General features: G+C 33.0%; 1 protein-coding gene across 1 annotated transcript in view; it reads left to right on the top strand.

The window, feature by feature from the left end:
• KRIT1 (KRIT1 ankyrin repeat containing) overlaps positions 1 to 20,779 on the top strand; it is a 41,436-nt gene that overhangs the window by 2,097 nt on the left and 18,560 nt on the right. Inside the window, exons 2-12 of the mRNA XM_069461382.1 lie at positions 1,322 to 1,425; positions 2,339 to 2,498; positions 5,925 to 6,017; positions 7,165 to 7,294; positions 8,077 to 8,320; positions 8,472 to 8,587; positions 8,811 to 8,954; positions 14,533 to 14,689; positions 15,356 to 15,463; positions 18,031 to 18,187; positions 18,969 to 19,120. Of these exons, the coding sequence (XP_069317483.1) occupies positions 1,324 to 1,425; positions 2,339 to 2,498; positions 5,925 to 6,017; positions 7,165 to 7,294; positions 8,077 to 8,320; positions 8,472 to 8,587; positions 8,811 to 8,954; positions 14,533 to 14,689; positions 15,356 to 15,463; positions 18,031 to 18,187; positions 18,969 to 19,120 (1,563 nt within the window). The 5' untranslated portion in view covers positions 1,322 to 1,323. The remainder of the gene's footprint in view (positions 1 to 1,321; positions 1,426 to 2,338; positions 2,499 to 5,924; positions 6,018 to 7,164; positions 7,295 to 8,076; positions 8,321 to 8,471; positions 8,588 to 8,810; positions 8,955 to 14,532; positions 14,690 to 15,355; positions 15,464 to 18,030; positions 18,188 to 18,968; positions 19,121 to 20,779) is intronic.

Consider the following 20,779-nt stretch of genomic DNA (forward strand, 5'->3'; position numbering starts at 1 on the left):
ATTTAAAATAAAATTTTTGTATAATTTTAACGGTTGTTTTAATCTTAGGCTAAAGTTTATATCAAATGCCAAGAGTTACTGGATTTTAAAAGAATTTCTTTTAAAGGTAATTTTACAGTCATAAAAAACAATTTTTAATTGTTATTTAGGGAAGTGAATTAAAGGTTCCAAAGTGACATTTTCAATTGCAGTTGAGAAAACAAAATAAATTACTTCATCTCCTCTCAAATAACATTCAAAACCTTTTCTTGAAAATGGTCTCTCTTGAGATTTGCAGCAGTAAGGAACTTGTTAAATATGAACAGATCATTTTAATGCCTAATGGCCATTAAAACACTGAAGAAACTTCATCTCAACATGGCCAGGGAAGAAACTCTTTGTCTGATGTTCTTTTAGAAATTTACTGGCATGTATATGAGAGGAATCTTTTTTTAAAAAAAGGTAGATGAAAGATATTAAATACAAAGAGATGTGTTTCAGTCTAACCATGAAAAATTAATAACACTTAATAAAGAGAACTGTTAAATAACCAAGTGTGGTTGAAATTCAGTTACGTGTTGGAAATTGCCCAATGGAGACTTAAAATTAGGGGAAAAAAGTATATATGTGCACACACACACAGAGTGAATATATTTGGAAAAAAATGTAGATTAGGAAATTGATAAGGAAAACAGAAAAGATTCTTAAATCACCAGAAAACTTTTTATCAACCGACCAAATGGTTTTGGCTCTGTGATAGGCAACTCCAAAGAAAATTATAAATTATATTTTAGCTCATCCAAATGTCTAATCTCAAAGTTGAACTTCCTAAAGATTCTGGAGTGAATGTCGATGTATATAAAACAGCTACCTATTTCCAGCTTCCAAACTGTTAACATTTGCTTGTGGAATTTATGGAAAAATGTAAGTGTGTATTATTCTGAATCACTATTTCAAGTCATCGTTTACTTTGCAAGATATTGTGTAATCATATCACTTTTTTAGGTCCCAAAGGCAGATTCTTACTGTGTAGTGTAACACCAAAAAAATGTGTATCCCTATTTTTAAAAATGCTACCTTTAACAGAAAGGAAAAAAAGTATAAGGAAATCTTAAATTATAAACTAAGGTTTTGAGTAGTTCAGTGGTGAAGATAAAGTCATCTCTGGCTTGTGTTTTAGGTACTATATATTCTAAGATAGAAATTTCATTTTTTTATTGTTTTTCAAAGTGATTGTGTGGAAATAAAAGTTGCCAAGTTAAGATGCAATACTATATTTTTTACCTTGCCACCAGCTGTCATTTCATCTTTCAAGGGCTTTTTGTTTGTTTGTTTTATAAAGCAATGGGAAATCCAGAAAACATAGAAGATGCGTATGTTGCTGTTATTCGTCCAAAGAATACTGCTAGTCTCAATTCTCGGGAATATAGAGCTAAGTCATATGAAGTAAGAAAATTTAATAGTATTTTATTTCTAGCATTTACTGTCATTCTATATTATCATTTACATATAAAGCCTTAGTATGTCTTGTGAATTTTTATTGACTAGTTAATTGTTCTAGATCTCTACCCATTACTGTTTCTTTTTTCTGCTGCATGCCTTTTTACCATTTGTTATTCATTGACATGGTAGGTTATTAAGAGATTAAAAGTTACTTGTTTGTATTTTCCTTACAATATATAGGTTTCACTTTTAGTACAATTTTTGGAATGGCTCTCAAAAATTAAAAAACCACTACAAAAGTCAGTTCACTTAAAATTTCAATCTAAACATTGTTCTTGGTTACTTTCCCAAATAACTATTTTTAACAATTCATTTCAAAATATCTTTCACCTAAAATTAAGTTTTAGGCAATTAAGTTACTTCTCTGTAGTCTTAAATTGTATTACAAATATTAATATACATGTAATTGGGGCAAAATTATATATATAACAAATTATTATCTTTTCTGTGCAACAGATTCTAGGCAGTATGGAATACTTCTAATGTAACCTAACTAATTTATTTAGCATTTTGCTTAAACAGATCTTTTTAAGGTTATCTGAAACCTGTTAAAGGGCACCACTGGGTTCCTAGGAGGCTGCTGCTTCAGCAGTGTTCTGATTTATCATTTCTCAATCCTGGCTGCGCTGTAGAATCACCTGGAGAACTTTTAAAACTGCAAGAACCTGGACTACAGGTCCCAGACATTCTGATTTAATAGATGTGAGATGGGACTTGGCATTGTTATGGTTTTAAAGTTTTGCAAGTTATTCTAGTATGCAGCTAGAGTTGAGAAAGACTGCTAGCTTATTGCAGTATTCTAGGACAAGTAAATTTTATTTTAAACTTTCTTTTTATGTCATTTTTCTCATCTAAGATTTTGTTGCATGAAGTTCCCATCGAAGGACAGAAAAAAAAGAGAAAGAAAGTTTTGTTGGAAACTAAACTTCAAGGCAACAGTGAAATAACACAAGGCATATTGGATTATGTAGTAGAAACCACCAAACCAATTTCTCCTGCAAACCAGGGTATCAGAGGTAGGAAACTTTTTTTTCTTTCTTTCTTTCTTTCTTTTTTTTTTTTTAAACACAGTTTGCTTTAAATTCTTAGAGAAAAAGATATTTTTAAAAATATATTAAAACAATTTCTTTTTATATTCCTTTACATTTAAAAAACTTGGGCCAGGCACAGTGGCTCACGCCTGTAATCCTAGCACTCTGGGAGGCCGATGCCAGAGGATCGCTCGAGGTCAGGAGTTCGAGACCAGCCTGAGCAAGAGCGAGAACCCGTCTCTACTAAAAATAGAAAGAAATTAGCTGGACAACTAAAAATATGTATAGAAAAAATTAGCCAGGCAAGGTGGTGCATGCCTGTAGTCCCAGCTACTCGGGAGGCTGAGGTAGAAGGATTGCTTGAGCCCAGGAGTTTGAGGTTGCTGTGAGCTAGGCTGACGCCATAGCACTCTAGCCCAGGCAACAGAGTGAGATTCTGTCTCAAAAAAAAAAAAAAAAAAAAACTTGCAAAAGACTCAGAGGTTTTTTTTTTAAGGTACAGCCAAGCCCCTTTAAGGTATAAATTGACTATAATTTTTTAAAAGTTAAAAAGTATTTGAAAAAGTTATGGTGCTAGTGATTCAATAGAGAAGAAATGAGGGCGTGGTTTGAAAACTTAAAGAGTGTACAAATTATTTTTGTTAGAAGTATAGTTTCCTACATAAGTATCTTTGAACTGCTATTGTTATTTCTCTACTTCAGGACGGAGGAAACTATAAACATCTCTCCATAAGGCAGAGGAAAGAGTTAACATTCATGGATTAGGGAAAATCCTGTAAATTACCAGGTAGCAGAGGTTTTCTTCCTATTTGGTTATAGGAAGAAGACCCTTTTCAAAGAGCCAAACTGAATTGTAGAAATTTTAACTCTGTAAGGTTGAGTCCCCCACTTAAGATATTTAATCACTTTGAAAGTGATTAAAAATTAATAATCAATTTTCTCAGGCTGTAGGAGATAGCAGTCAAAAGTTACAGAAACTATAAACTATGTCCAAGATTTATGCACTATAATTTAAAAGGTGAGACTAATTCAGTCAAACAGCAGTTGAAAATGGTTGTTAGTGCGGAAAATAGTACCTCTCTGTGCCTACTTTTTTGGTTTTTCAAAGCATATTCAGAGAGTTTTTTGTTGTTTGTACGTCTTTATAGAGATCAGTTGTCCATTTCATCTGTTTCAGTAAAGCAACTGTTTTGTTGCAGAGATACAGCCGAATCCTGTGTTTTTATTTATTATTTTGGATATCTGTTCTCTAGAGATATATAACTGAACTGTAAGCCTCTGTTTCATAGCTTTTGGGGATACCATTCACTATATTTTAGCTCCCCAATAGATTACTTCCTTCTGTAGGGCCTGAAGGGTTTTTGTGAGTTGGGACTGTAAGCATTGTAACTCAGGATTATAAGAAGTTCCTGCATAAATTTACAGATCTTTGATATACGTTCTGAGTCTCACAAAGAGAATCCCTTTTCCCTAATTATCTGATTCACTTTTTAATAAAATGATTAGGAAACCAGTCTTAGCTAAAAAAAAAAATAAATGGGAGAGGGGGGTTGGGAGAACTGTCCTTTTGTATAATCAGGGCATGTGAAAGACTTTTTGGATGCCACAAATTTGCCAGTCTTTTCTACCTCAGTCTTGGACTTCTGTGATAAATTTTCATCCAAACTTATTCCACTGTCGCCAAATTGTTACAGTTATCTATCCTGAGGCCAAATCTCTGAGACAGAAATCTGATTAGCACCCATCACATATTTGAGCTGAAATAGACAAGTCATAATTTGCTGTGAATTAACCAAGCTCTGCCACTAGGTCCATTCACCCAGAGGGGATATGGAAGAGGTGTCCGTGTTAACAAAATTGTCCCCTGGCCTAAAGGACTGAGTAGTTTCCCTTAGGAGGAGTAATGAGTGGACAGGCACCCTGAAACATGTCTAGCACAATTTTGCCCTGTATACTTAGATAGTAAACTGTACTAATATATTTTCAGGTAGCTTTTAATAAGATAAATTAAAATAGGGAAGTTTTGCTTAATATATTAATGATCCATGCCTATTTAACTGAGTTTTTCTAAAACTATGAAATATTTTTATAATATGATTCCTTACATAAATGTCATGTGAAAATCACAAATGACTACAGTAGCAGTAGATATGCTTCACATTTTTATACAGTGCTATATATAGTTTACAAAGTACTGTCTAACTTACTTATTCCTGAAATTCTTAAATTGGTCCTGTGAGTTGGTATGTGATCATTTTCACATCTGTAAAATGGAAATGCAGACATTGGTTGTCACCTGCTAAGAACATGTTGCCATTAGTAGAGTAATTACGACTAGAACCCTCATCTCCCAATTTGTAGTCAGTGCTTTTTTTTTTTTTTTTTTTTTTGTTCTACAACAGATCTGATAGTTACATACATAATTTGCAAAGTGGGCAATTAAACAATGAGTCAGAACTGGATTTGCAGAAACAGCAAGGCAAGAAAGATTAAGGGGGGATAAGACCTCAAGCTGGATAAAAGAAATTGTGCCTCTGGAATTTATTAGAATAATATTCTGTATCTGACATTTAAATTTTATACAAGTGTCCATTTTGTAAAATAATTGGGGGCTATAATATAATAGGCCTTAATAATCATAAATAGTGATTTCAATATTTTGTGAATAAATGAAGCTATTTGAAATCTCATGGTATCTACCTGTCCACAGAAGGCATCCTACCTGCCAGCTAGGCATTCCTACCTGGGTTAGGAACAAGTTTCTGTTTCTTGGGATGAGGAGATTGGAAGGGTTGATAAATATCACAGCAAATGTTTCTAGAGGATGAGGGGTTTTAGAATACAAGACTTGTAGGCTGTTATTTATAGCCCCTTATTGCCAATTCAGGAAAAACAGACTAAAAATGGTGGTTACAACTCAGAACAATAGTTTGTAGCCCAATCAGATTTTAATAAAAACTGAAATTGAGGATGGAGGTTGCATGTTAAATGAAGAGCTACTAAACATTAAAACTTAAAAACTTACACATACCAGAATGTAGTAAATACATTCAGAATGTAGTAAAATTTTTACCGTCTATATCCCAGCTAAGTGAGGAAATGTATGCCTTCTCTTCTAGTGACTCAAGACCACTAGAAACGTCCTTCTAATGAGTCAAGACCACTAGAAGCTTTTCTTCCAGTGAGTCAACACCAGGACCTAAAATCTACAAGTTGATTATCCACAGAATGATTTTGCATTATTAGTATTATCAGTTTGTATTCGTGCATATAATAAAATAGACTGTTTAAATATTTTAGTTCCTCTTAATGCTGCCTTTTAAAATACCTATTTTCTAAATCTCAAGGTAATTTATAAAATTTAAAAGCCTATTTATTTTTATCTTTGCTGACTTTTTAAAAAATGATTAGGAAAACGAGTGGTACTAATGAAAAAATTTCCTCTGGATGGAGAAAAGATGGGCAGAGAAGCAGCATTATTTATTGTTCCATCAGTTGTCAAAGGTAAAGTCTAAATTTGTCTTAAATCTTTATGTACTTTAGGTGCTAAGTGAAAGTCTGTTGAGGAACTTAGGAATTTGCATTCATAGTTACTGCTATAGTAATGTAAAATACATGTTTTAAGATTAATAGAAGGGAAATTTGTTACTAAAAAAGTTTTGATTTCAGAGTAATATACAACATTCTTGGTTGAGCAGTAATCTTTGTTTCAGTTTTAAAAGTAGGATGAAGAAGTAAGGAGGGAAGGGATGATTGAAATTAAAACTGCTCAGGTTACAATAAGGGATTTTTTTTCAAAAGATATGCCATAGATACAATAGAAATTGATATTTAAGTATTCTGGAAAATTAACAGATTCTGATTAGAACCTGTCTTATATTTGGGACAAGAAAGGATCAATATCAGTTCTAAAATACTCTGCCCAATAGTATTGGTAATATTTAAAGAATGTAGATCTAATGTGAAAATTTAATTTGAGCCTTTGACATCCTAGAATAATAAAAAACATATTGAGTTTCAGTGCAGACCTTGCAGCCCACCAGTTTTTTGACCTTGGGCAAATCTCCTGTTTAATCTTTAGCTCTTTATTTGTAAAATATGTACGATAATGTCCCCTGTCCCCACTTGATTCATAGTGCTGGAAAAATTTGATTAGGTATTAGCTTTGAAATCACTTTGGAAAGTGTGGAGTACTGGTGTCATGTAAGATAGTAATAATGCTGATAATACACTATATTAATGAGCCACCATGAACATGCTATCAGCCCACTCCTACATAGTACTTACACATATTTTACTAGTCGGCCCTAGTATTCCAAATATATTTCCCCAGGCATACTTAGATTTAAAAGTTCAGTATTTTAAATGTTGTTGGAAATTTTTAAATAAGTTTTACAACATTGTTGAGGAAGAGAAAGAGAAAACAATTTTTGTTAGTCCTCCAAGATTCTGAATGCTTCATTAGCCCAAGTGGACAAGGTTACAGAACTAGCCATCACTTGAATCCAAGCCTTCTAATTCCAAATCTAGAATAATTTATATTATACTTAGCAAGTTTTAATTTTTTTAACATATTGTATATTTTTAAATGGAAAACATGTAGGTGTAAACCTTTTATATGATGGCATAATTCTTCCTTTTTCTTTTTCAGATAATACTAAATATACTTATACTCCAGGATGCCCAATTTTTTACTGCTTACAAGATATCATGCGAGTCTGTAGTGAATCCAGTACTCACTTTGCTACACTTACAGCAAGGATGTTAATAGCCTTAGATAAGTAAGAAATGCCATTACAAATATTTTTTAATTAATCAAATACATGTTTGTAGTAGAAATTAGTTCTGATAGACACAGACACTTTTGGGAAAAAATAATAATGCATGTATTAAGAAATGGTAAGTTTTTAAATTATAATTTAAAAATGAAAAACCCCCAAGACAGGATTGTCCTGGTCTGTTTACAGCATGTTAATTTTATTCTTCAGAAATGACAAACACCACTCTGGCTTAATAATTAAGATTGCCTTATTATAAAACTAAATTTGGTATGGTTACTTTTATCAGTGAAAAAGTCATGCAGCCTCTCATGTCTTTGTCTTTCTGTAACAATAGGGCTGATGTCACCTACATCTCAGTGGTTTAAATATTTAAAGTACTTCGTGTTTTTTGAAAGAAGTTTTTATTATAATAGCATATACATTTTTAAAAATTGTTTGGTGTGTCCATTAACAAAATTTTTATTAATAATGTACTTGTACACTGATTTGATCTTTACAAATTATATGAATGTATTAAATTATTATGTGTACCATGCAACTATGTACATCTATTATGCATCAATTTAAAAAATCGTTAAAAATTTAAAAATTGATTCACAATATAAAAAATAAAAATAAATAATAATAAATGAAGTAATCAACCAACACTGATTAAAGTTGTAAAAATCTGAAGGTAACTTAAAAAGTATCACGTATCAGAGATGAATAGTCTACCTTTTTTATCTTCACTTTTGGAACAGGTACTTCTATTATACTACCTCTTTTTAATTTTATTTTGCCAGGTGGTTAGATGAACGTCATGCACAGTCTTACTTTATTCCAGCTTTATTCCGACCTTCTCCTCTTGAGCGGATAAAAACTAATGTCATAAACCCTGCATATGCTACTGAATCAGGTCAGACAGAAAACTCACTACATATGGGCTATAGTGCACTAGAAATAAAGAGTAAAATGTTAGCCCTAGAAAAAGCAGATACCTGTATTTACAACCCTTTGTTTGGATCAGATCTTCAATATACAAACCGGGTAAGAGATGAATGAATTTTGGCTCTAGTTTAAAAGACATTTTATCTCAAGTTTAATTTTTTTATCCTAAGATAAATACATCTATTACTAATCGTAAACATTAAGATGACAAAGCTCTTAAGGGGTTTTTGTTGTTGTTTTCCCTTTCTAGGTAGATAAAGTGGTAATAAATCCATACTTTGGTCTAGGAGCTCCAGACTATTCAAAAATCCAAATTCCAAAACAAGAAAAATGGCAGAGAAGCATGAGCAGTGTCACAGAAGACAAGTACTGTTTTGGTTTTACTCCACATTGCTTTTTTTTTAAAAACTTACATACTAATGTTAAAATATTATTTAAAATTATACATGCAATTAGTATGCAGTATAATCACTAGTTTCCATCTGTTCAGTGATATACAGCTTTCATAGATGTGTCACATTTATTTTGAAACCATTTGATTTTTAACAATACTTTTTGTATTTTTTTTTAATTTCTTTTTAATGATTAGGGAACGACAGTGGGTAGATGATTTTCCTCTCCACCGAAGTGCCTGTGAAGGAGATTCAGAATTACTAAGCCGTCTTCTCAATGAGAGATTCTCAGTCAACCAATTAGATAGTGATCACTGGGCGCCCATTCATTATGCGTGCTGGTAAATGGCTTACTTACTTTATCCTTTTTAGAAAGAATGAATTCTTAATTATAAATGTTAGTGCTTTTCTTCAAAACTGTTCTCATTTCAGACACTTTTTCTCTGTCATGTTTTCTGTATGAGCCTTCTACTTTGATCTTTGATTCCTCTATATGTGCCATTGTTCAGAATTGCAAGGTATGCCTCATGGGAAAAGCACTATCAGTGTTCTTAGCCATTGCCAGGCCCAGTATAATTAACAACTAGTAAATGTCATTACAGAGCATAAAGTCCCTTATTCACCCTTGCAGTTTCTTCTGTTTTTGTATTGGGGTTATGTTATGTTAGTTTATCCTTACCGTAAAATTTGCATGTGTTAACTACTTATGATTTGCCTTTGAATCATGTTAGGAAAGTATTCTTTTAGTTCTTAGGGAAGCTGTGGTATCAAGAAGCCTCCAAAAGCCTTCATTAGAATAACAGGCTTCCACTTTTTTTAGACTTGAGAGTTGGGACAGGATTGGGGTTAGCTCTTTCCACTAGTTGCCCAATGTAGCTCTTGCTCTATTACTCTTCTCACATAATTTTCTCCCTCAGCTGGGCTGAATTAGTGTTCAGAGTGGTAAGTTAACTATTTGCTTAGCCCATCCTCTAGAAAGGACATAATGAAGTTTTTTAGCATTGTTTCTATGGGAAAGTTGCTTTTGACTTATTGTTTAAAGTGAACTTCCTTGGCTAATATAAGAAGTACCACATTATTTACTGCTGAGAAAATGTCCACAGTGTCTTAGTTGTGTCACATTGAGCAAGGTACTTATCTGCATCTCAGTTTATTTATCTATATGTAAAATGCAATAATTGGATAATTTCTAGAGTTCTTTCCAACTCAAAATTCTTTTGATTTCTGTGATTCTAATATTTGTGATCAAGCAGCTAAATATAGTTGCTTTTTACATGTATCTTTTTTTTGTTTTCTTAAAAATACATACTTTTATTCTGTAAATGTGCTGTTATATTTCCCATTACAGGGAATTTTTATTTTCAGATTTAGAAAGAGTTACCCTAAATTGTCTTTGAACTAATAATTGTTTCTTCAGAGTATCAGTAAATACTAGCAGCAGAAAGAAATCACATGCTTTATCATGTGCTAACGAAAAGAACTAAACAAAAAAAGGTAGAGAATAGTTCAAATCTCAAGAAAATATACCATAGAATTAGGAAAGGCAAAGGCAGTAAATTTTTTAGTTTAAGAATCCCAAATTTGTATTTGGCTATATTGTTGTCCTATTTTGTGGCGGGGGTTATTTTCTTCTCTAATCAAAGAATGATGTTTTCAACTACCTATTACATAAAAACAAAAGTGTGATATAGCATATAATGTGCTTTGGAATGTACCTAGGTTTCAGTCCCAACTGTTAGTTCCTGAAAGTATGACCTTTGGCAGGTTACTTAATGTCTCCAAGGGTCTATTTCCTTATCTACAAGATAGTCTTAAAAATGGTACCTTCTCTAAGATTAAAAGACAAGATCAAAATAAGGTGCTTTTGAGAGCACCTAAGCTCTCAATAAATGTTGGCTTTTATGGGTAAGTATTGTAAAAATGCAAAGATCTTGATGTCTACGTCTAAAATTCATTAATCTGTAATATTTTTTTAATAGCAAATTTTTGTTACTTGAATATACCAAGGAAAAGAGTTTTATCCTTTGATAAAATTAATTTTCTGTCAGTTGGAAATAAGTTTAATACAACAGGAATAGTATGGGTCACCTTGCAATACTTTTAATCAGGTGCATCATTTGCTTGGTGGGAATTTGAATAAAGAATGATTTAACCATTTTGCAAAGAGCTTAAATTACTTTGTCTTGGAAATGTATTCTTTTTCATTAATTGGTACAAGGATTTAGGAGATGACACTGGGCTGTTGCACTCAAGACACTGGAGTTTGGTCCTGTCTTATAAGGTTAGAGGGTGTTTTACCCTCTTAGTCTGTTTTCTCATCTTTAAAATGGGAGTTTTGTTTAGATAAGTGGTTCTTGAACTTTTTGATCTCAGTACCCCCTTTTACTCTTAAAAGTTATTAATACAAGGTCTCAAAGAGCTTAAAAATAACAATAAACATGTATATTAACATAGCATAATTGTATGAAAAAATACCATGTTTTCTAAAATAAAATTAATGAGAAGAATGGCATTGTTTTACATTCTTACAAATGTCTAGCTTAATAGAAGATAGCTGGATTCTCACCTCTGCTTCTGCCTTCAGTCTGTGGCAATATCACATCACATAGCTTCTAGAAAACACTACACTTACAAGAAAATGAGAGTGAAAAGGGTAAATAATATCTTAGTATTATTTTGAAAATACGTTTAGTTGGAGGAAACCCTAAAAAAAGTGTGAAGGCTCTTCATGAGTTTCTGGATCACTTTTTGAGGACCACTGAATTAGATCATTCCTAAGATTTCTCTAAGTTTTTAACATTTCCAATTTGGTAACCAGACACCTAAAAACTATTCTTTACTTTCTAGAATCACTATTTAAGTTGGCTTTTACCCCACATGGAAAACTTGTCAGCCACTCAGAAAATGTCTCACTGACATCCCATATTCTCTCACCTCTTTATCCTTCCTGTACCCCTATGCTAGTCCCTCTATTTTGAATCAAATCAGTGTCTTCTTTCTCTGATAGTACTTTTAGGCTTCAGATCATTACTAGAGAGTGTTTTTTAAACAGTGATGATTTGGCTCCCTGCGAATTATTCTCCCTGATTACATTTGGGCCTTCACTATAGCTTAGTTGTCTATACTTTTTTTATTTCACTCATTCTGTCAGCCTGTTAGTCCTACCCTACAAGCTATTCTATACCTTTCTATTCGTAAATATGTAAACTTCCATTACTTTATTTTTCTACTTTCATAACCCTCTATATTCTCTTTACTCCCTATTTTCAAAGAAAATTGAAGTCATCAGAAATGTCCTTTTCCGTTGCTAATCAGTTTTTGTTCCCATCTTTCTCCTGTATCATAGAGTGTATATGTAAAAATCCTTCCTGTTCCCCATTAAATTCACTCTTTCCTTTTCCACACTGTCTTTCTCTTTGTCCTTATACATGCATGGTTCTCTCCCTCCTTGAAAGGAATCTTAATTTGAACCTGCTGCTTATTCTAGCTACTATCCTGTTTCTTTCCTTCCTTTCATATCTAAACTTCAAAGGTGAGTAGGCTACAATCTGCCTTCTCTTTTTCACTCTTCGTAAATCTTCTTAACCTTTTCTGAGTTTTTAATCTCTTTCCCTGCTCTGCAGCACTTAATACTGTTGATCACCCCTGGAGTTGAAAGGTCATAATGGAGTTATAATGAAGGTCGGTGCAAATGTAAGATATTATTGTTACCTTATCATTATTATTGAAATACTGGCCTCCATCCTGTGATCCAAGCATGTGGCATAGTGTGGAAGCTACTGTACTAAGATTCACAAAACCAGATTCTAATTCTGACTAGTAACAGTGAGACCTAGGGCAAGTTACTTAACTGGGTTAAGCTACATTTTTCACATCTGTGCAATGAAAATACCTCTGCCCACCTCATATGTTGCTGTGAAGATTATATTAAGTAATTATGTAAGAAAGTACCTGGAACTGGGTACAGTGGCTCACACCTGTAATCCCAGCACTTTGTGAGGCTGAGACAGGAGGATCACTTGAGGCCGAGAGTTCAAGACCAGCCTGTGCAATAAAGCAAGACTTCATCTCTACAAAAAATAGAAAAATTAGCCAGGCATGGTGGTACGCACCTATAGTCCTAGCTACTTGGGAGGCTGAACCAGGAGGATTGCTTGAGCCTGAGAGTTTGAGGTTGCAGTGAGCTGTGATCACACCACTGCATTCCAGTGTGGATGAACAGAGTTAAATTCTGTCTCTTTAAAAAAAAATTACCTGGGAATTTTCTTTTCTTTTTTTCTCTTTTTTCATAAACTGGTAATACCTGGGAAACTTTAAATCATCACACAAAATGTATGTTTGTATTAATTATACTTTTTTTACTTCTTGAATTGCTCCCCCACTATCTTTTCTTGAAATGGTGTTTTTCAGGATGGATTTCATTGTTCTGAGATGATCATCTTTCTCTAAATTCTCTTACGGAAAGATTTCATCCATTCTCCCAGCGTTAACAGTAATACTTTTCAGTTAGACAATTTTATGTATTCTCAGATAGATATTTTAAGCCTTTGCCTTCACCTAAGTACCAATCCTTCATTTTCAATTGCCTATTAAACAGTTTAGTCATTTATCCTTTGTGCATAAGGCACTTTGGAGGATGTAAAGACTCTGTCCCTACCCTTCAGGAACTTCCAGGCTGATAAGAGATGTACATAAACAAGGATGAAATTAGGCAAAAAATGAAATAAGTCTTAAAAAAGAAGCAAAAATAAAATGCTAAAACGTAGTGGGAATATAGAGGAGGTAGATCTTAAACTGTTTCAGAGGCATGTGGAATTTAACCTGAACAAAATGAGCAAAGAACGAGAGTCAAAAATCACCTAGATAAGAAGGGGTAGGATGCAAATGGGTGGTTTGGGATATAGGAAAACCATAGTGTATGTAAAGGGGAAGAGAGGAAAATTTGAGGGCAAATCAGATCGGTTCTAAAGATGTGCTCTTTTCCCCTCAGTGCACCATATCTAAAACCAAGTTTCCCTGCTTATATCCAAACAATGAATTACTTTCCACTGTTGCTTCAGATTGCAGCCTTACCTAAGTCTTTGGCTCTTCGCCAAATGGTTGGCTCACTATGTCTGACACATGCTTTGTACTCTTCTGAGACCTTGCTTTGCTCACTCCTTTTCCCTCTATCTAAAATATTTTACCTCTGTTCAACATCTCTTCAGTTCTTTTCAATTTAAAAATCCAGTTTGAATTGTTCTTCTATCAAAACACTTTTCAGGACTTAAGAGTCACTTCTTTGTCTTCTGATATTTTTTAAAGCATTAATTATATGCTATTTTGCTTTCACAAATATGAAGTGCCTTATTTTGTTGATTATTATCCTAAACCATTACAGTACTTAAATTTTACCATGTTATGTAACTTATCCCATGTTTATATTTTGCCTCTCTGATTACAGTGTAAACCTTTCAGAGCAGAGACCATGTATCTCATATATCTTTGTGTCTCCCACATTGTCTAATATACAATACATATATACACATAGAATTATGTCTTTGGGCCTGTTTTGTAAATTATAGGCCTAAGTGAAAAACATTTTTACTAACTTTCTTATGAGTTACTTTCTGATTAAGAACCTGTTTTTGACTAAAAATTGTATCTCTTTAATTTATAACTTTTCTACTTTGGTGTGTTTTTCTGTCATCTTATGTATCTATATTTGAGATTATATTTTCTCCCACTTGATCAGAAATAGAAACAGTTGAATTTGATAACTCATAAGAAATTCCTAATCACTGAAAACATCTATGTGGGTGTCTTAATGATCCCTTGCTCTCTGTCCTAGAAAAATCTTAGATTTCTTTGAGATAGCATCCAAATTAAAATATTTCAGATGACTTTTTAAGGTAAGTTTTATTGCTTTTTTTTTAATAGGTATGGAAAAGTTGAGGCCACTCGCATATTGTTAGAGAAAGGAAAGTGCAATCCAAACCTTTTAAATGGACAACTCAGTTCTCCACTTCATTTTGCTGCTGGAGGAGGACATGCTGAAATAGTACAGATTCTTCTAAACCATCCAGAAGTTGACAGAGTAAGTATTTCCCAGGGTTTGTTTTTTTTAATGTTCAAGCAGTAAATAATAAGTAATGCTATTTTAATGACACTAAAATGTTCAATTGTACATTTGACAGGTCAGCTGAAAAATAAAAATAAATTCACTTGCCTTATAGAATAATATATGAGTGGTACTTTTGAACATAAATTTTTTAAAAAATTTTATTGTAGTAAAATATACCTCACACAAAAATTACCATTTTAACCATTTTTAGATGTGCAGGTCATTGGCATTAAGTAAATTCACATTATTGTGCAACCATCACCACTATCCATCTCCAGAAAAATTTAATTTCTTTTCATTTTATATTCTATTTCCCCAAAAATACCTTGAAAAAGGAAAAAGTTTGCCACCCATTTTCTAGAATTTGTAGTAAAAAGTATTTCATAAAGGGGAAAATAATAGTATTAATACCATTGCTGTATCTATATCAGAACTTTTAAAAAACAATCTCATTATTGCTTTGAGTCTTTTATCTTTGGCAATTTTTGTTTATTTTAAGTATAGTATGTACTAAGTATGGTTAACACTTGACAAGAGTCTATTTTTTATGAAACTTTGATTAGTTAAATGACATTTTTCCCTTAGAATACCATATATTTGTAATGCCTTTTTTCTTCCCTCCCCTTCTCCTACTTCTAGCATATAACAGATCAACAAGGAAGATCTCCATTAAACATTTGTGAAGAAAACAAACAAAATAATTGGGAAGAAGCTGCAAAATTGTTGAAGGAAGCCATTAACAAGCCAGTAAGGATTATTTTCATAAATTGTTGGAGCCAAGCGTAGTATTTACATTGATAGGTAATTTGAGGATCAGTGGTAAGAGTGGAAAGATGAATGAATGGCTGGCTTCTTTACTGCTATAAAACCTGGTTGTTAGATTTCATAGGTATTAAACTTGTTATCATTCCCTCTTAGTCAGATACCTACTCTTGCACAATAAAATAAAACTGGCCGGGCGTGGTGGCTCACGCCTGTAATCCTAGCACTCTGGGAGGCCGAGGCGGGTGGATCGCTCGAGGTCAGGAGTTCGAGAGCAGCCTGAGCAAGAGTGAGACCCCCGACTCTATTAAAAATAGAAATTATCTGGCCAACTAAAAATATATATAGAAAAAATTAGCCGGGCATGGTGGCGCATGCCTGTAGTCCTAGCTACTTGAGAGGCTGAGGCAGTAGGATCGCTTAAGCCCAGGAGTTTGAGGTTGCTGCTATGAGCTAGGCTGACGCCATGACGCTCACTCTAGCCCGAGCAACAGAGCGAGACTCTGTCTCAAAATAAATAAATAAATAAAAATAAAATAAAACTTATAAAATTAAATAAATAAAACTTCCAAAACACTTAAAATTAATCTGATTTCCAGTTGCGTAATTCCTATATTTGATGTGCTAATTACACGTAATTTTAATCTATTCATTGGAGCATTTCCCTCTTCTGAGGTCTTTTAGGCAACATTTTATATTTTTAGGTGAAAGCATTGCACATTATTCCTTAATTTGCTCTCAGCAAGTTAGTTTTTGTATAACAGACTCATTTTCCTCCTCAGAAAAATAAAATAGGTGATTTCCTAGCTCTTCTATTCTTCTAATCCAACCTAGCCTTTTCATCTAATTATGCTTGAAATAAACTCATAAACCTAATGCTGAACACATAGCTGTTAAAATAATGTTGTATTAAAAACAGTAAAGTTTAATTTATAATTAGCTGTGACATTAAGATAGAAAAGAATTAACAATTAGAAGAAGCTCAGTTATGCTTAAAAGTTATAGTGATGATAAAGCTAACATTAATTTAATTTTTTGTTTTTTGAGACGAGATCTCGCTGTGTTGCCCAGGCTGAAGTGTAGTGGCTATTCACAGGTGCTATCATAGGGTACTGTAGCCTGGAACTCCTGGTTCAAGTGATACTCCCATTCCAGCCTCTCAAGGAGCTGGGATAATAGGCATCCAGCTATGATTAATTTAAAAACTATTTGAAAACTTGCAAACGAGATCAAAAGATCTATCTATACCAACAGATAAAGGATAAAAGACTTTATACCAACAGATATAATCCATATACCTAAGCCTTTCCTTTTAGACAATAAAATTTGTTGAGTAGCTCTGTGAATTTAGTATCATAAGATGCTGAAAGCGATAAGAAACATATATGATCTCTGCCTTTAAGGAATATTGCACACATACCACACACTCATATGCATTTTGTCAAAACACTATTCCAAGAGCAGAAAACAGAGTCAAGGATATAGATAAAACAGTACAGGCATCCTTATGTTATACTTCATTTCAATTTATTTTCTAATGTGTAGTTTTAACACATTTTTATCCCTGGCATAATTTTTATATTGTGAATGCAAAAGATAAGAGGAATCAGGTACTTTTATTCAAAATGAACTGGCCTGGAAGTTATTTGGAGGCATCATTTGCTTCTGATAACAATAAAAATCTATTAAGAATGCCACTAGTCTCTAGGATTTTCTGAATTGGAAGAAGGGAACTGGCCCAAAGTTCACTGTTTGGTAACTTATCTGCAAAGTCTCCATTACAAATTCCTCTTACGACAAGTGATTGCTGGTGCATATTTCTATAGTATGATTTGTAACCCACTAGGCTCGTGAAATACTTAACTAATGCTCGATTCTCTCCTATGATGTTTACATTGTACATGAAAAGCTCTAAAACATCCTCTCAGAAGAATTTTAAATTCAGTGTTTTTTTAAAAAAACATTTTCTTTAGTTTCCCAAACTGATTTGACTGTGAACCATCCAGAGGAAGAAAACTTAAATAATGGAGTAAAATGTTTGGGGTTTGTTTTTTTTTTTTTGAGACAAAGTCTCGCTGTGTTGCCCAGGCTAGAGTGCCATGGCATCAGTCTAGCTCACAGCAACCTCAAACTCCTGGGCTTAAGCAATCCTTCTGCCTCAGCCTCCTGAGTAGCTGGGACTACAGGCGTGTGCCATTATGCCTGGCTAATTTTTTCTATATATATTTTTAGTTGTCCAGCTAATTTCTTTCTATATTTTTTTAGTAGAGATGGGGTCTTGCTCTTGCTCAGGCTGGTCTCGAACTCCTGAGCTCAAACGATCCATCTGCCTGGGCCTCCCAGAGTGCTAGGATTACAGGCGTGAGCCACCGCACCTGGCCTAAATGTTTTTAAATATTGCCAACAGAATCTTACTTGAAGCAGTTTTTCTGATATTTTACAAGTCATAAATCTATAATAATATGAAATGAAATTGAAAGTAAAGTACCTTGTTGGACTCTGATATGTAATTTTTAAGCAGGTTGCATAATTTATTGTCATTCCTTTCCTAGTATGAAAAAGTTCGAATATACAGAATGGATGGATCATACCGTTCTGTTGAATTGAAGCATGGGAATAATACCACAGTGCAGCAGATAATGGAAGGAATGCGTCTCTCTCAAGAAACACAGCAATATTTCACTATTTGGATTTGTTCAGAAAACCTCAGTAAGAAAGTTTTTATTCTGTTGTGTGAACCTCACTATTCCTTTTTGGGAGTGGGTTAGTAAACTTATGTATAACGTATGTTTATTCCTAACTTTTAAATTTTGAAATAATACAATGTTCTTCTCTTTCATATAAATTATTAGTGTTTAAACTGCTGAAACAGGTAAGCCCCTGGGCCACCATTCCTTCCTTCATTCAAAGCATTTTTTAAGTAGTAAAAAGCAACATTTTTCTTCTCTGGCAATGGCATCTGATTTGAGTACCATTAAATATTGTGCTCATACAATTTGGCTTTATTTTCAGTGCTCACCTCAAAATAATACAGATGTTCTTTTTTCTTATATTAGTTTTCTATTTAAAATCAACATTTTTATATAAAATCAGCCTAATGCCATAATAGACTTGTCCCTCAAAGTATTGCAAATGCATAAAGAATTTAATTGATTGATATGACTGGTTATTTAATGGTTTAATTGTATCTTTTTAACATGAAATTCTACTTACTGTGTCATCAAAAATAGGCTATAATGGAATCAAGGATTTTGTATACATTCTATACATTTTCTTTAAGAATTTTCTTGTAATTCTTGTGTTCTTAAAAACAAGCAGTAAACTACAAATTGGGTAGTAATACTGATTAAAATAAATATTTAGTTAAATTTAGACCTTTAATTTGTGAATATTAAGCACTTAAGTGCAGATAATTTAATATAAAGTTTCTATGTATTGGTTTAATTGATTCTTTTACATTATCATTTATAAAAGAAAAGATGTTTTTTAGGCCTTCAACTCAAACCATATCATAAACCCTTGCAACATGTTCGTGACTGGCCAGAAATACTCACTGAATTGACTAATTTGGATCCCCAAAGGGAAACACCTCAGCTTTTCCTAAGAAGAGATGTGAGACTTCCTTTGGAAATTGAAAAAAAGGTTTGCTTGGAAATCTTATTTACAGTTATTTAAATGCACAGAACTTATTGAGTTTCTGTTGTAGGCACTAGAGACAGAAATTGTACTGTTTCTATACTAGGAGGTTTTACCTGTTTTTCTGTTCAATCCTTACATCCCTGTGGTGAGTGGTAGAGTTTCAGTTAGTCTACTTACAAAGCCCTTGGTTGGTTTTTTTCATTTCCACTCCCATTGTCTTAAGAATACAAAAGAAATAGCGAAGTTATCCTAAAGACACTAAGCAATTAGATGGGGGAGAAAATTATACAGAAAAAAAATTTTTTTAGAATAGTTAGAAAGGAAGTACAGTGTCAAGGATAAACTTAATAAAGGGCTAATCAGTTGTGTAAATTTCAAAGGAAGAAAGAGATACATTGGTATGGGAGAGAGCAGTAAGGGAGAGAGCAGTAAAAACATTCTGGGTAGAGAAGATGATATTTGCAAAGAGGACATATGGAATATATTCTCAACACTCAGTAAGTAGCTTTTCTTGACTCAAGCAGAGAACTTTATAGATAGCAAAAAATGAGAATAGAATTTACATTTGATAAGAAAGTCTGTTCTAGAAAAGTATGTTTGGATTTGAACTACTGTAAATTTTAGGGAAGAGGTGAGATAATGCCATAGGAAGGATGAACAGACAAGGGAGAAATCTAAAGGAGAGATTATAACAACTTAAACTAGGTGTGATAATCTAACACAGTGGTAGCTGTGAAAATTGAAAAAAAAAATTGTTCCAAGGTCTCACCACATTGATGAAGAAAAAATTACAATGCATTTCATGATCCTTTATACAAAAGAATATTAAACATAGACAAATTTCAGCACATGAAAATTTCAACAGCCACGTCCAAACTTGGTAAATGTTTTATATATAACTGTTTATTATCCCTCTTATATTGTCAAGCTAAAGAAAGATTTAGTCCTCTCAGCCAAAGATAGTGGGATTTACATAAATATTTGTATGAATTTACCAAAGACTAAGGTCTTGATTATTTGTTAAAAATAGAGTCACATTAACAGAATGAAGTTGGGGTGGGGGGGGCCCTACATGATAATCTCAATTGATACAGAAAAGTCATTTGACAAAATCCAATACTCATTTATGAGAAAAGAAAAAAAATACTCTCAGAAAACTAGAATTAGGTGGGAACTTCCTCACATAATAAAAAAACATTTATGAAAAGCTAAGATCATACTCATTGGTGAAAATTGAAAACTTTCCTCCTAAGATCAGGTACAAAATAAGGATGCCCACTTTCACCACTGCTGTTTAACATTGTACTAGAAGTTGTAGCCAGAGCAGTTAGACAAGAAAAGGAAATTAAAGCCATCCAAATTGGAAAGGAAAAAATAAACCTATCTCTATTTACAAATGACATGATCCTGCATGTAGGAAATCCCAAAGAATTCACAAAAAAGGTACTAGAACTAAGAAACTAATTCAGCAAAGTTTTAGGATAAAAGCTCCACACACAAAAATCATTTGCATTTCTATACACCAGCTATGAATAATCCAAAAAGGAAATTAAGATATCTATTAAAATATCATCTAATAGAGTAAAATACCCAGGAATAAATTTAACAAAAGAAATTAAAGACTTGTACACTGAAAAGTACAAGACATTGCTGAAAAGTACA

This window comes from Eulemur rufifrons, chromosome 29, assembly GCF_041146395.1.
Source record: "Eulemur rufifrons isolate Redbay chromosome 29, OSU_ERuf_1, whole genome shotgun sequence".
Taxonomy (NCBI): domain Eukaryota; kingdom Metazoa; phylum Chordata; class Mammalia; order Primates; family Lemuridae; genus Eulemur; species Eulemur rufifrons.